A 15306-nucleotide genomic window follows, 5' to 3' on the forward strand; every position below is an offset into this window, starting at 1 on the left:
TTCTGTTTTAGATTTGTCTGCTGGATTCTTTTTATCGTTACCAGTCAACTGTTTCAGCATTTCTGAAAAGGCAGATTTTACTGACCTGTAGTCTGTTAGGGGTGTATAATAAGTGCTTTTTGATATTCAGCCACTGGTACATTACTTTAATGTCCTGCTTTTATTACTAAATTAGGTGTGACTGGAATGGCGTCCTACTCCCTTATTAGTATTACACTATATAGAGTCTATTTACTTTACTAAGTAGCGCTAAACACACAAGTTAATTCAAACGCTTCCTGATCATTAACATATGTCAAGTGAGTTCTGAATTAATGCTAATAAACATTTTGTGCTGTTTATGCTGAAATTCAGTGCATCCAGAAGCAGCTTACAGTGGCTTGCAAAAGTAATCATACCCCTTGAACTTTTTTGCATTTTGTCACCTTACAACTACAAACACAAATGTATTTTATTGAGATTTTAAGTGATAGACCCACAAAAGTAGCACATAATTGTGAAGAACAAAAATTATACATGGTTTTCAAAATTTTAATTAAAAAAATCTGAAAAGTGTGATGTGCACGCCAAGGGTTAGTGGTGTCCCGATTCTTGTTAGGCTGGAGGGGTAGGGGGTAGAGATAAGCAGGGTTGCCAGGTTTGCAGTTTTCCTGCCAAATTGGGCTTGTTTGAAAATCTAGTCTCAGATGAAAATTTATGGGAGGTGGGGTGCGTTTTTTTGGGCTACTTTTAAAAATTACAGGGGCCGCCAAAAAAAAAAAAAAGTCGGTGTTGCCTTGGATGTTATGTCAACATGGCGGGCAAACGTGTAATGGTCACTAAAATCAATGTTCCTTAATTACAACAATAACAACCAGGAGAACATAATGACATAAGGGGGGGCAGCGTGAAAAGGAAAAAGAGAGAGAGAGGAAGAGAAATCAAATTTTAACCAAAAATCATCAAGTGATGAAAAAATTATAAAAAAAAGGAGAGAAGAGAGTTCAGGAGGGGCAAGAACAGAAAAGAAAAAGTAAGTCCTTTTTTTTTTTGCTAATTAATAATGTTCTTAACTGGGATAAAAAAAACTTATAAATGAACTAATAAAACACAAATGTTACAATATTATTAAAGGTTTTAAGATAAATAGCAATACTGATAATAAATCCCTTACAAACAAAATACTCCTACAATCCTACACTCAGTTGTTTTGACATTTGCTTCGAACGTGTGACAGATATTTTGGGCTAGTTTAAACTTCTGTAGGGCAGGTTTTAGACTGACTTTGGGCTGGATATTTTTCTTGGACCTGGCAACCCTGGGGATAGGACTTGTTAGCCTTTCAAACTGAGATTTTTCAGAGGCACACTACAAACTGCGGGGGATAAGCATATACTGTATATTTTTTAAAACGTTATTAAGCTCTATTCAAAAATAGAGGTTAAAAATGTGGTTATTGTAAAAGGGTTGGGTCACACATAGCGGAAGTTGGACCAATAACTGTATGGGTGGGACCAATAACAGACCATCAGCAGAACCTTCATCAGGGGCGGGGTTACTTAAATGAGTAGGCTGTCTCTCCACAGTCTTTCTCCTTCCTCTGGTCTCTACTGCGCAGACTCGGGTATCAGGATCGGCAACATGGCGAAAGATTTTGGCTTCATTTTGACTGAATGAACAGAAACGGCGACACTCCGTCCATCTTTTTTTTTACAGTCTCTGGGTATAAGAATCACTGGTAAGATGGCAGAAACCCACAAATGTAAGTATTTTTCTTGTTAAAAGTGATTAGCACTATATTACCTTAGTTAAAAGTGTAGTTTCAATGTTTTATGGCCGAATTCTTCATAACAAGCATAAAAAAGATCGCTAGTAGTTTGTTTCAGTAGCAAGCTAACTTTCCCACTCCACCTTAAGTGGTGCAACAGACGGCAGAAGTTGCAGCATTTAAGGTGTAACGGAAAAATAAAATAAAAGCTAATTTCAGAGCTCCCCATCACAGAGGAATTATGGAATTAAAAAATACCTTTCTTCACTTTCTCCCACTTTCTGAAGACATACAATACTCTAAGAGAGGTTACTGAACTTTACCACTGCAGAGCTATCACATCAGCTCGACAGGGTCACCTACACACCACCACTAGTAGCCTGGTAATAAAGCAGTGTTATTTATGTATTGTTCATGATGTGCTTGAAGAGTTGTCCCAATTCTTAGGGGGATGACTTCACCCTTTCTGCTTATAACTCTGCCCTGGTAGAGCCACCTTTCACTACAATTACAGCTGCAGGTCTTTTGGGGTTTGTCTCTACCAGCTTTGTGCAAGTAGAGACTGAGATTTTTGCCCCATTCTTTTTTACAGAACAGCTCAAGCTCAGCCAGGTTGGATGGAGAGCATCTGTGAACAGTAATTTTCATGTCTTGCCACAGAAGCTCATAGGATTTAGGTCAGGACTTTGACTGGGCCATTCTAATACATGAATATTCTTTGATCTAAACCATTTCATTGTAGCTCTGGCTGTATGTTTAGGGTCGTTGTCTTGCTGAAAGGTGAATCTTCTTCCCAGTCTTAAGTCTTTGGCAGCCTTCAACAGGTTTTCTTCCAGGATTACCCTGTATTTGTCTCCATCCATCTTTGCATCAACTCTGACCAGCTTCCCTGTCTCTGCTGAAGAAAAGCATCTCTACAGAATGATGCTGCCACCACCATGTTTCACAGTGGGGGCGGTGTGTTTAGAGGGATGAGCAGTGTTACTTTTCTGCCTCGCATAGCATTTTGAATTGATGTTGGTATGTTTGCAGATGTAGAATACTTTTTGGATTTTTGGATTATGGATTAAACAGTGCTCCTGGAGATGCTTAAAGTTTGGGAAATGTTCTTATAACCTAACCCTGCTTTGAACTTCACCAAACCAAACCACCGAGACCTTTACAGAACAGGATTATTTATACTGAGACTAAATTACACACAGCTAGATGCTATTAACTTATTCAGTGACTTTTGAAGATAATTGATTGAACTGGATTTGTATTAAGGTTTTTTGTTGTTTTTTATGTGACACAATTTGAAAATGTTCAAGGGGTATGAATACTATTGCAAGTCACTGTATATAAGCAGATGCAATCAGCTTTAGTTTGTTCTACTGTCTGTTATTTAGTAATGAGACAATGCATTCTGGTTCACATTCAGCTCATGTAGTGAGCTACAGTGCTTCTGATTACATTTGAGTGCGTTGTGGGAGATTATTGTGCTCTTAAAATGATGCTTGAATTTCTAATTTACAAACTTAATCTTTTGTAAAGGTTGTAGATATGTGTTTTTAGTAATGGAACAATGTTTTACTGCACACAGAAATATAAGGATGCTTAACAAGATCTAGAGCTTTTGTTCAACATTGAGATGCTGATAAAAAAAAACTAGCACTCAGGTGGAGAAAGCCTTGTATTTAATAGATTTAATAGGAAAATATAATAGGTCAACACTGTGGAAACAGAGTCTGATATAGTATGTACACCCCCGCTCCCTGTGGTGCAAATTTGGTAATTTTGTCATGTCACAAAAATAAAAAATGATTTAAATACATTTAATGTACAGCAGTTATCCCGCTTATTCACACTAAATACATAAGAAACCTGGACTGCTTTTGAATAAGGAATGATACATGACAGTCAGTCATAACACTGGTCATTTACATTACATGTGGCAGACTCTTTTTTCCAAAGCGACTTACAATATTTACATACATACTCTTAAAGGCACAGTAACCAGAACAGTGTTCGTTTTGTTCCATCATTTAACCATTGTCTTTGTATAAAAATGCTTCGGGAAAGTCCAGTAGTGTTTAATCCCAAGAAAGGTCACCTTGATAAAAAATTCAAACCTTAAAAGAAACCCTAAATAAATAAAAAAAATGGACATTGTAACATTATAAATGTCATTTTAAAATTGACAAAGATTTCAGAAATGTCTGACCCTGTTTTTAAATTCTGTTTTTAACATCCCATCAACTTGACCTCCCTATTTTCTTTGGGCCAATCTCTAAGGATATCTTAAAACGCTGCTTCAGGACCACATTATGAACCCTTAGGGACCCTTTAAAAGTCTCAACATTAAAATTCTGCGGGAACTTCAAAAAGGAACCTAAGATTGGAATTTGGTTGTTGCGAAAATCTTTCCTCAAAAACACATTAGTAAACAAAGTTACAGCATCTTCTATCTTCTTCTATCTATCTTCTGTACCCTCGAAATGGTGAGATGCTGTCTTTAGTGCTCATAATTAAGAACTTAAAATTAAGAAAAAAAACTTCAACACTTGCGTATTTGATTGTTCACTAAATGATTGTTAATTTTTAGCTTTGTGCTTCCCCTTACTGCTGATTGTCTAACTGTAGTACAGAAAGGTGCAAGCACCAAAAAATTAGAACATGCACCAAAGTATGTGGTTAGGATAGCTAATTAGTAAGTCTGGCCCATTTCATTGCTATGGTTAACTCTTTAGATTTAATATTAGAATAAACCAGAGACCTTTTTAAAGAGGAGACAAGCCACTGACAGTTTTACAAATGGGAGTTTTCGTAACGCTAATCAAGGTACTCGATTAAGGATAAAGTCAATCAGCTTGCTGCTTGTGTGTAGAGGATCCTTGCTGTGGAGATCTGTGCAGGCGCAGCAGCTATAACACGCCTAAAAGTCACAGTTCTTGTCCATGTTTGAGCCAAACGTCACAAACTGTTCATTAGATTTTTGGCAGGTTTTATCAGCAATGTAAAATGTGTTGTTTAAATGGTAATTTAAACAGATAGGATGCTGGTTTTGCATGAGGGGATATAAGCTCCTGGCTGCATTGCAAAGATAGCCAGCAAGTGAACTGACTTGCCTATAAAGACTTGATTAAACCCATAAAGTAGTGAACACTAAATTAACTAACACCCACTGAAGAAAGGGGGGTGAGTGATATGGTAAAAAAAAAAAAAATGAAGATATTTAAAGACATTCATGATGTACAATATTTCTGCAACACACAGACAAAACACAACAGTACTGGCAGATTATAAAACTACTATCCATATACTACCCCATACCTACAACAGTGAAAATTACACTCTTGTGTAGAAATGTACAGTTGCTCAGTGTTCTTTAAAGCACTGATGAAAGCCACAATATGCAGAAAAAATAATATTGTGTATTATGATCAAATTTGCCTTGAACTCAGGTTCAAAAATTCTAGAGATAAAAACAAGAAAATGCATGGAATCAATATAACTCATCAAGTAAGTGATGATCTGACTTTTTTGAACAAAGAAACCACATATGCAGACAAGCAACAAGCATAAATATATAATAATATTGATTTTTTCTTTGTTCAAACTGACCTTGAGCATAAAAACTACTTTTTGTAAAAAGCCAGCATCACCAAAACATCCTAGGTCTGACTGTAAACCTGAAACTTAAACCAGACCAAGCTAATTATTCTTGAAATTACATTACATTACCTTCGCAAAACAAGGTATGCATTAAAGAGTTAGCTTAGCTAGCTATTTAGCTCAATAAAGGGAACCTTAGGCTGCTTAGGTAATCGAGTGTTTTGTGCTGAAATATCTACTCCTTGTTTGCTCTTTTTCCTCTTGTCCTGCAAGTGGCAGCTAATGTATACAATTCACAAGTCACAAGCCAGATCTTCATCTTCTATAAAATCAGTTTTTGTGCCCAGCACAATATATTCAACACCCATATATAAGACAATGTAACTGCTTATGATATACATAAAAATATTTCACATTAGTAACATTGCCTCCTTCTACAGATGTGCAGTAATTCCAGTTCTACATAGTGGTTACAAATTAAATATTGTAGCTCTGATTTGTTGTAATAAAACCGGTTCCAAATCTGTACAATATAATATTTAAAAAAAGAGTAAAAAACTACCAAAACATTAGAATTTTCATAGTGTAAAAAAAGTTAAAAGGTGTAATACAGAACTGTACAAGTGAAAAGTTTCCAGGTCTAGTCTTTGCTAGTGCCGACAGTACTCAGTGGTTATGTTGGGCAGCGGATATCCGAAGAGGGAAAAGTCTAGGATGTATTTGGGCAGAAGTTCTCGCAGCAGCTTCTGAGGCACGCTGCACAGGTAGTAATGAAGAGTTTCCTTTGTAACAGGCTTGTACCACGTTTGGCGTTCAGGGAAGTGCACGTGTGCCGGCGCCCCCACGCGCTCCAGAACGTACGCTGCGTCGCTCTCCAGACGCTCGTACGACCCTATAAAGTCGTATTCCACCGCACATGGCTGGCAGAGGTTGTACATGGGCATCCAGTGTTCATTCATGCGCTCCACGTCCTCATCCAGCAGGTAGCGCACAAACTCCGTGAACGTCACATCGTCACCTGCTATCGTCCTCTTGTCCTTCGTGCGGGTCTTACGGTACCTGCGCACAATCTCCGCACCGTACTTGCGCTGGTAAGACTCAATTTCCCCAAACTTGTTGCGGTAAGCTGAGAGCAGGCGCGCCATGGGGTCACGCACGAACGTGAACTTGAAGTAGTGCCGCAGCCGGTGCCGGATCTCCTCTGGCTGAAGATCAGAAAGGAAGAGAAGGTCGGCACGATGATTCATCTTTACCTTGACGTCCACGTGCGCCAGGGAACCGCTCAGCACCTTCAGCACGCGCTTCCAGTTGGAACAAGCCACCTTGGGCACGTAGCAGTAGAGGAAACGATGCTCGTCATTCACCAGGATGTGCTGCAGCAGGGTCTTCCTCTGCAGGGGGGTTAGGGACCACACGCTGCGAGCCGTGTTCTTCTGGCCGCACATGGCCCTTATGGTGCGGTTGCGGATCTCCTGCAAAAACTGGAGAAAAGCACAACATGATAAGATGACAGCACACCAGGTAACGTCTACAGCTTTTGACAAGTGTGTATACAAGCAAGTGCCCAACCATGTGACTGGAGGCCATGTGGTTACCTCGTGTTTACTCCTACCCCCACCCCCCTCTCAGGCAGGCAGCAGCAGCCTGTCACTCACACAGACACAATGCTGTGTATCTACTTCTTGTGTCAAGAATCAACACCTTGCAACATGACGTGTTTGATTTCATTGCCTTAAGTGACCTTGCACGTCCTGCAATGTGACTATTGCGCATGCGCACATCATGATGACGATGCCTAAACGATATATCGTGCAGCCCAAGTACCATTAAAAAAAAACAAACAAACAAACAAACAAACAAACAAGTGAGGGAACATATTTCTAAGAACACTCTGTTTCAGTTCCCCATACAGTTCCAGGGACATGTAGAATATATGGCAACGAGCAAAGATGTTCTTGCCAAACAACTTACTAAGACACTTTTCCCCCCCATTAATTTGTCATCTGTCTCTACTGGTAAGGGTAAGAAAAAAACACTTTCATGACTGACTCAGTGTTTGGTCATACCTGAACACACCGTTCTTTATCTGGGATAGTGTTCCTCCAGACCTGAGGGCTAACAGCCCTGCACAACTATACCATACCTAAACACACCTGATCCAGTTCATTCACTTCATAAACTAGGTCAGGCATGTTGAGACAGAAAAGAATTGAACGTGTGCAAGGCAGTGATCTTTCCCATTTTACTTTACTCATGTTAACTATCTAATAACAGACATACCTGATGTCTACAGTAGTAACAAACACAGGCTTATACTGTTATTATTAGGAGTGGGAATCTCAGTAACTATAATATCACAATACTGTGATTCTGCTATACTCAAGACTATTCTCTGCGATACTTCACAGCATCTGTATTAACCAGTAATTATGGATTTACTGGTATCAGTTTAACAGAATTTGACAACCAGAATCCTTCACTGCATGTTTACTCTATTCATATGATCAGTGCCACCATGTGGTGTAATAAAGCAGCTACTTTAGTAAGTCAAATTGGGGGGCGAGTCTTATAGAGTTTAGAGCAGGGGTGTCCAAACTTTTTTTGTTGGGGGCCAGAAGGAGAAATATATTTGAAGTCACGGGCCACACTCTGTAATAAAACAAATAATGAAATATACCACTTTAAATAATACTTTTTTATTTAAAAAATGTTATTATTTTTTATTTAGCGATTAGCATGTTTAGCGGGTAATGCTAATACTGTTGGAGAACTAAACTGAAACTCCTGTATAATTCTGTACTTCAGTGAAGTGCCTTTACTGCTCCTTATAACCTGACTGGTACAATTTGTACATAATGTACACCAGATTATAAGGCTCACTGACAATTTTTGAGAAAATGAAAGGATTTTAAGTACACCTTATAGTGAGAAAAATACGATATATTTGGTCCAGTTAGTTTTGGTTTCACACTGCAGTTTAATGAGTGGACTATAGAACTTTCTGCCACATCTCCCTGTACTTAATACAGATTGATTTTTAGAATGTTGTCAGTTTAGCAAGATGCCTTTCCAGCTATGATGCTGCTGAAATATAGAACTACAAATTCTCAGTGGAAAAACAAAAACAAGGAGGTGTTGTTACTGAAAAGGCCAGTGCACTAAAGAAAGAGAAGAAAGAGACAGAAGAATTCAGACACAGTTTCTGAAGTTTTGCCAGCAGGAAAGGCTAATATTCTGTAATCCTGATTTATTAACAAGAAAATATTTGTGCTCATTATTTTTAGGGATCAGTCTACAACCCAAATAAAGTCAATGGCAACCACATGACCTTAAGCTACTTGCAACAGGCGAGCAGGAGGAATGTTTCAGTCTTTGAGCTTTTTAGTGTATTTAGTATGTTTGTTTTGCAGTGATGTGGACTAATGTTGAATTTTTTAGCTGATAAAAAGATGCAGACATAATAATCTAAGCTTCTGTTCTGTGGCCTTTCATTCCAGATGTTTCTACAGAAACAAGCATGAAACAAACCAGAAACATTATAAACAAGCATGAGTATTTACACTGAGCATTCCTCTGGAAGACCCAGTAGCTATCACACATGAATGATGGTGTAATTTTCCTGTGCATCATCAATTTCTCAAGAAATGATGCAATCCATTTCCCCTCTGACTTAAATACAGAAACATAATTGTCTAATGTTCGATTTGACATTTAGTATTCTTCCATCTGTGGTCTGATCTGAAGTCTATTTAAACCTATTTAATTCCAAATGCTTACAATTGTTTACAAACGAGACAAATGTCTACAGATATTGGTTGTCTTATTAGTAATTTCCTAAATTAATCAAATATTTTTCAGTACTTTGTCATTTTGCCAAATAAGCTGTTACAGAAAAAACCTTGTGAAATATTGTATTATTATTTAGTGCTATATTGCTATCCCCTATCAGCACGTATTTAATCCATTACCTACGTTTTACACAGTGCTGAATGTGAATATTTAAGTCAGTGTTGTCTCTGTAATCTGCCATGTTTGTAGACTGATGTGTTTTCTTTAAGTGTAAAAATACATTTATTGATCTAATGCCTGTGTTTCTACTGCTTCTCACATTCCCTCTCAGCAATGCATGTCTGTTTTTCTGCTTGTGGTCGTTTAATTTTGAACTCAAAACCTGGACACAGTTCAAAGTCTATGGGAAGTCATTTTTACTGAATCTTATTTTAGAAGAGAGCAATCTACCAAAAAAGCCACCCAAGGTTTTTCTCTGAAAACTCTGAAAAGTGGAAAAAACGTTCAAAAGGAAAAAGGGTAGGACTGTTTCTTACATGTTTGCTGTTGCTTATGAGTGGGCTGTGATCATTGGAGCACAAGGAATAACATGTGCAGCTCAAACAGAGCTCTGTACTTCATCCACAAGCTTTCTGTATTGACTCCACTAGTAGAGGACGCCGCAGAAAACCAAACAAACACATGCCGAGAGTGCCAACGGCGGACTACATAAACCACAAACCAAAAAGCTGTGCTACTTAGATTTGTGGGGAGGAAATTAATATGTAAATAGTGTTAAAGGTGTGGGGGATTTCATACACGTATTAGCTGGGGTGGAAAAGCCTATAAAAAAATTCAGTAAAGAGAAAATCCCGTCCTTTCAGAGAAATACTGTTCTATTGTTACTTACTTTTGCCTGGGTCTTAACACTTTAAATGTACCACACATTTGGCTCAGACTATGTGCTGAAACATATTTCAAAATCGGATATGACCACAGGGGCTATCTTTGCAAACTGGGTTCATTTGTCACATATTAATTAATAGTAAAAAAAAATGTGATAAAAAAAAAAACCTTAAACTGGCTTTTAGTACTACTTGTGTTTTTGTCTGAACTCCAACACACAGGATTACCATGCAAGCACTGATTTTTTTTTAGACAGTCTTAACATTTGGTCTGAATGACCTTTAACTGTTGTCTAAGAATTCCTCTGTTTGCTTCTTATTCTGCAGCAAAAAACTTGAGGCCTGTTCTGACTGTACTGTACATATCTTTGCTGTCCAATGAAAAACAATTATATAGTAAACTCATTTTTTGTTTGTTTTTGTTTACTATATACTACATAATTGGAATACATAAAAACTGTCCCTTACACTTGGCCAAACCGATACATCAGCTCACAGACGCCCTGTGCTGTGGACATCACCCTAGGAGTGATGTGGGGAGAGAGCGCCATCTACCCACCCGGAGAGAGCAAGGCCAATTTTGCTCCCTCTGAGCGCCGGTAGCTTGATGGCAATGCTGCATGAGCGATGGTTCGAACCCGTGACCTCCTGCTCATAGTGGCAGCGCTTTAGACCGCTGGACGCAAAATATTGTTTTAAGATTTTATCTCTCTCCTGTAAAGATGCTGTTTTGGAGATACAAGTTTTTTTTATTGGACAGTGATGTAGTGAGCTTTTTGTGAAGGCATAGCTATTATCATCTTAGAAAAAAGAAAGAATACAAGGTTAAACAATAAAACATCTTAAACCATTTATATACCCAAGTCCTTCTGATTACATTGTGAGATCTCCTGACTGCCGTGGAAATTCACTGTCAGACACACATTTAAAAACTAAAGTTGGCACATATGGTTCTTTGAGCGATGCCATAGAAAAAACACTTTTGTTCTCATGTTTACATTTTGGTTCAAAAGTTAAAAAGGTTTAATTACCAATTAAAGCATTGTTCTTAGAACCTTTATTTTAAGTGGAGGTTCTTTACACTAAAAAAAAAGTTTCTTCATACCTAGATCTCACAAAAAAACAGGAACCCCTTCATGCAGGCATATTCACACAAACTGGGTTGAAGCAAAAGTCTGGACAGTCTGATTTTAGATACAGCTGAAGGTAGTTCTTTTATGGCAGTGTAAGAAAACCCTTTTAGTAGTTTTATATTTCCTTGGAATTCTGTGAAAAGGTGTAGTTAAGTGGCAATAGAAGTAAATATTGTCTTATTGCCCAACAGAGTCACTCCAACACCTGCGCTCCACCTGATCTGCAGCGTTTATAGTTTCTCTGCACTGGATCTGAATCAGGTGTGCTAAAGCAGAAACATGTGAAACTGTGCAGTTCAGAGAAAGAACGGCTTTAAATCATGCAGGTGTTCAGAGGCTACTGCAAATGCAGGACAGACCAGTGATCAGAGACATAAATGACCTTATTCTAAATGATTAGTTTACTCAGCAGTGTTTGTAAATGTTGGAACCAAAGCTCCTACCATTATATCTTACAGTGCAGTGAAACTGCATCTGTAAGAATAGCATAACCTCAATTTAAATAATGACTTCAGTAGTTTTAGTGGAATATCCTCAGTATTTACAGAATCTAATATACAGAACCTGTATAATAACATAAATGACTTTAACAGACATATTTTACCCATACATTGCTATCAAGAGCTGCGTATATTTCAATCAGAAAGGGCTCTTTAATAATTATACAAGTATAATTGTGAGGAAATAAACTACTTTTCCTCAAAGCTGGATTAGCCAATTAAATGATTGGACCAGGTTTTAATAATCATGTGGCCTCTTTATTGATATGTTATCACAATGTACAACAGCTATTTCAAGAAGTTATGCCTATCATGATAATCACATTAGTGACTTATTATACAGTATACGGACAAACTCTGTGCTGAATTAAATACTGGCCATTGTTTGTATTAAGAAAGGAGAGCACATTAATGTGGATGATCCAGTTTTGAACTTTTTTTAATAATTTTACTCAAAAATTTTGAAATTCAATTTTGCACAATATTGTACAAAATTATCTTGTGACAGGCTTACAAGAATCATGGTAAAATAATTCTCAATAACTCAATCACATTTTCTTAGTTTTCTTCAGTTCATGAGTTTTAACTGATTAAAACATCTGTACCAACTTATGCCTGGTCACTTTTCTGCCTCTGCAGCCTGGTCAATGTGCCATCATGCAGCTCAATAGAATGTATTATTCTTTTTTTATTTTACTTATTTCTGAGGAGCATTTTTTATCTACTAGTCATGTTTTCACATCACTTTTAAAGCAATAATCTCCATTAAACTGAGTGTTGGGTTTAAAGTACAGCCCTGGGACAAAATAAGAGACCACTTAAAAATATGAGTTTCTTTGATTTTACCTAATTGAAAACCTCTGGAATATAATCAAGAGGAAGATGGATTATCACAAGCCATCTAACCAAACTAAACTGCTTAACTTTTTGCACCAGGACGGAGTGGCATAAAGTTATCCAAAAGCAGTGTGTAAGACTGGTGGAGGAGAACATGCTAAGATGCATGAAAACTGTGACCAGGGTTATTCCACCAAATACTGATTTCTGAACGTTAAAACTTTATGAATATGAACTTGTTTTCTTTGTATTATTTAAGGTCTAAAAATTCTGCATATTTTTTGTTATTTCAGCCATTTTTTTATCTTCTGCAAATAAATGCTCTAAATGACATTTTTATTTGGAATTTGTGAGAAATGTTGTCTGTAGTTTATAGAATAAAACAATTATTTTACTCAAACATATACTTATAAATAGCAAAATTAGAGAAACCGATTCAGAAACTGAAGTGTTCTCTTAATCTTTTTTCCAGAGCTTCCACAGAGTATTAAATGTGATGCTGAGTGAATGTACATTTCCTGCATTATTAGGGTCATACTGTAACTATAATACACTATAGTTTATAGTTGAAGATAGAAGTTACTGGTGTTACTGATAGTGTGAGCCCTGGGTCTGGTAGAGCAGTGCTCTGTGTGTGTGTGTGTGTGTGTGTGTGTGTGTAGAGTACGGGGAGGGGAGGGAGGGGGTTAATCTCGGGTTACCTGTGACTCCACGTCCGCACCGGGCTCCTGCTGCCTGCCGGAGAAGAAGTCCGCTCTCCGGCCGCCCGCGAGCGGCGGCGGCGTGTCCACTCCGTTCAGCATGCCCTTCTCGATCAGCAGCAGCAGGCCGCCGGACGCCACGATCACGGCGAAAGTGAGCACGGAGGGCAGCACGGCCGAGTGTCGAGCGGAGCTCCGCGACACGCTGACCCGCTTCAGCCCGCCGTCCGGCCTCCGAGGCGGCATGACCGACCCCCGACCCCGGGCTGAGAGAGAGAGAGAGACAGAGAGAGGGAGAGACACGGAGCTCTGCGCTCTTTGTTCCCAGAGTTTAATAAGGAGTGTCTCCGGATTTACCGCAGACCCATAACTCTCCTCCTTCGCCTCCTCCCAGCGAAACACCAACTTCTCTCTTCTCCCCCAAAAAAGAGTGAAGAAAAAAGTACAGGGCGCGCTGCATCATGGGAAACGTAGTTCATTACACGGGGGGCGGAGAAAAAGAGGCAGGCTCTGTTTTTAACTGTCAGGTTAAGAAGAAGCACAGAATCCCTGTTTTAAATGTGTATACTATAAAATGTCTTTATAATATGTTATGCTACTCTCTTTTTATATGATTTGTTCTGGAGCACAACTGATAAATTATGATTGTTTTAAAAGTATACAAACAAAACTACAGGCTCCTAAAGTGACATCACGTGACGTGAAAATAAATGAGAATGTCTGAACGCAGCTTATTAAGGTGTGGGAACGAGTTAATTCATTTGTGTGTACTACTTATTAAGGCGTGGGAACCAGAGAATTCACTTGTAGGGACGACTTATTAAGGTGTAAGAACGATATAATTGTAATAAGTGGGAATTGTAAAGGCGTGGGAACGAGATAATTCATTTGTGGGGACAACTTATTAAGGTGTGGAATAAGATAATTAATTAGTGGGTAAGACTTATTAAGGCATGGGAATGAGATAATTAATTAGTATAGACGACTTATTAAGGCCTGAAACGAGTTAATTATTTGTGGGGATGACTTATTAAATTGTGGAACGAGATCATTCATTTGGCACAGGTATAAGAAAATTAAGGCACAGGTAAGAGATAATTAAAGTGCACAGACGATTTATATGGCTTAATTAGCTTGTTCCCACACCTTAATAAGTCGTGGCCACACCATTATTTTTTTTTAACATGATGTCACCTTAGGGGCTCCATTCAAAACCAAACGGCATTGCTATTATTAATTATATATATATATAACTATATATATAATTATATTAATAACTTTTTTTGATCTATAATTAATTAGGTTTCCATATAAATTTAAGTTACATTTAACTATGTTTGCTTCATTGTATAACATATTTGAAATAAATAAATAAGTCAGATAAAAGCTTTATGTCCATTATCATTTTCACTTTTGACAAAATGCAGGAAGGTGTTTACGCTGTGTCTAAATTTAATTATGAACAATGTACCAGAAATATTTCTAAATGACTCAGAAAATAAAATTCTTTTTACACTGACTTTCACATCTTTCACACTTTAGAATCATCTCCAGCCAAGAAAAATACTTAAGTAATTTCAAACAAGCTAAATTAGTCTGAGGTTCAGCTGAAGTGGGTCCTGCACTGCTGTTTGAATATCAAAATCCAAATATAGCCATAAACATTGTTAATTACTGGACAGTGAGCATTAAGACATAAACAGTCTTAAATAAGTCATAAATTGTCATAATTTAACTTATGAATTAGTAATTGACTTTAGTTCACCCTTCTACAGCATCTCCCTGGTCTGCAAAGTGCAAAGGAAAGAATTACTGCTAATGCTAATTTAATGCATATCATTCAGTCCTTCTGGCTTTAACTACAACCTGATATGAGCCAAGTGAAAAACCTTACTTTCAGAGCATCTGTAGTATTATAATCACAGTGTGACAGTAGTGCCCTGCCAGTAGAGGGTATGTAATAGAGTATTGGTCATGTTTTTGATAATAAACAAAACATCTCCATGTGGTTTCTACAATATATTGTAATACGTTCAGGGAAAAGACATGTATATATGCACACAAATCTTAACAACAGGACTTCAACAGATTTCAACAGAGCCTTAAAAACAGGGTCAATGT

At 37.8% G+C, this 15306-nt stretch overlaps 1 protein-coding gene across 1 annotated transcript; it reads right to left on the bottom strand.

Moving 5' to 3' along the window:
* Positions 1–3406: 3406 nt before the first annotated feature.
* On the bottom strand, positions 3407–13994 carry chst14 (carbohydrate (N-acetylgalactosamine 4-0) sulfotransferase 14). The gene is made up of 2 exons (XM_007259517.4): positions 13186–13994; positions 3407–6822 (listed from the first exon to the last, which is right to left on the bottom strand). Exons 1-2 carry the CDS (start codon positions 13429–13431, stop codon positions 5992–5994), a joined length of 1077 nt encoding a protein of 358 aa, XP_007259579.2. The 5' UTR covers positions 13432–13994; the 3' UTR covers positions 3407–5991.
* Between the last annotated feature and the right edge of the window lie 1312 nt (positions 13995–15306).

This window comes from Astyanax mexicanus, chromosome 1 (assembly GCF_023375975.1).
Source record: "Astyanax mexicanus isolate ESR-SI-001 chromosome 1, AstMex3_surface, whole genome shotgun sequence".
Taxonomy (NCBI): domain Eukaryota; kingdom Metazoa; phylum Chordata; class Actinopteri; order Characiformes; family Acestrorhamphidae; genus Astyanax; species Astyanax mexicanus.

What these genes read in the sequence shown, in the direction of transcription:
- chst14 (XM_007259517.4), bottom strand. Translation starts at nt 13,431, where the DNA reads ATGCCGCCTCGGAGGCCGGACGGCGGGCTGAAGCGGGTCAGCGTGTCG. An exon ending in GTGCGGACGTGGAGTCACAG is followed by an intron (nt 6,823 to 13,185) that starts GTAACCCGAGAT and finishes GCTTTTCTCCAG; the next exon opens with TTTTTGCAGGAGATCCGCAA.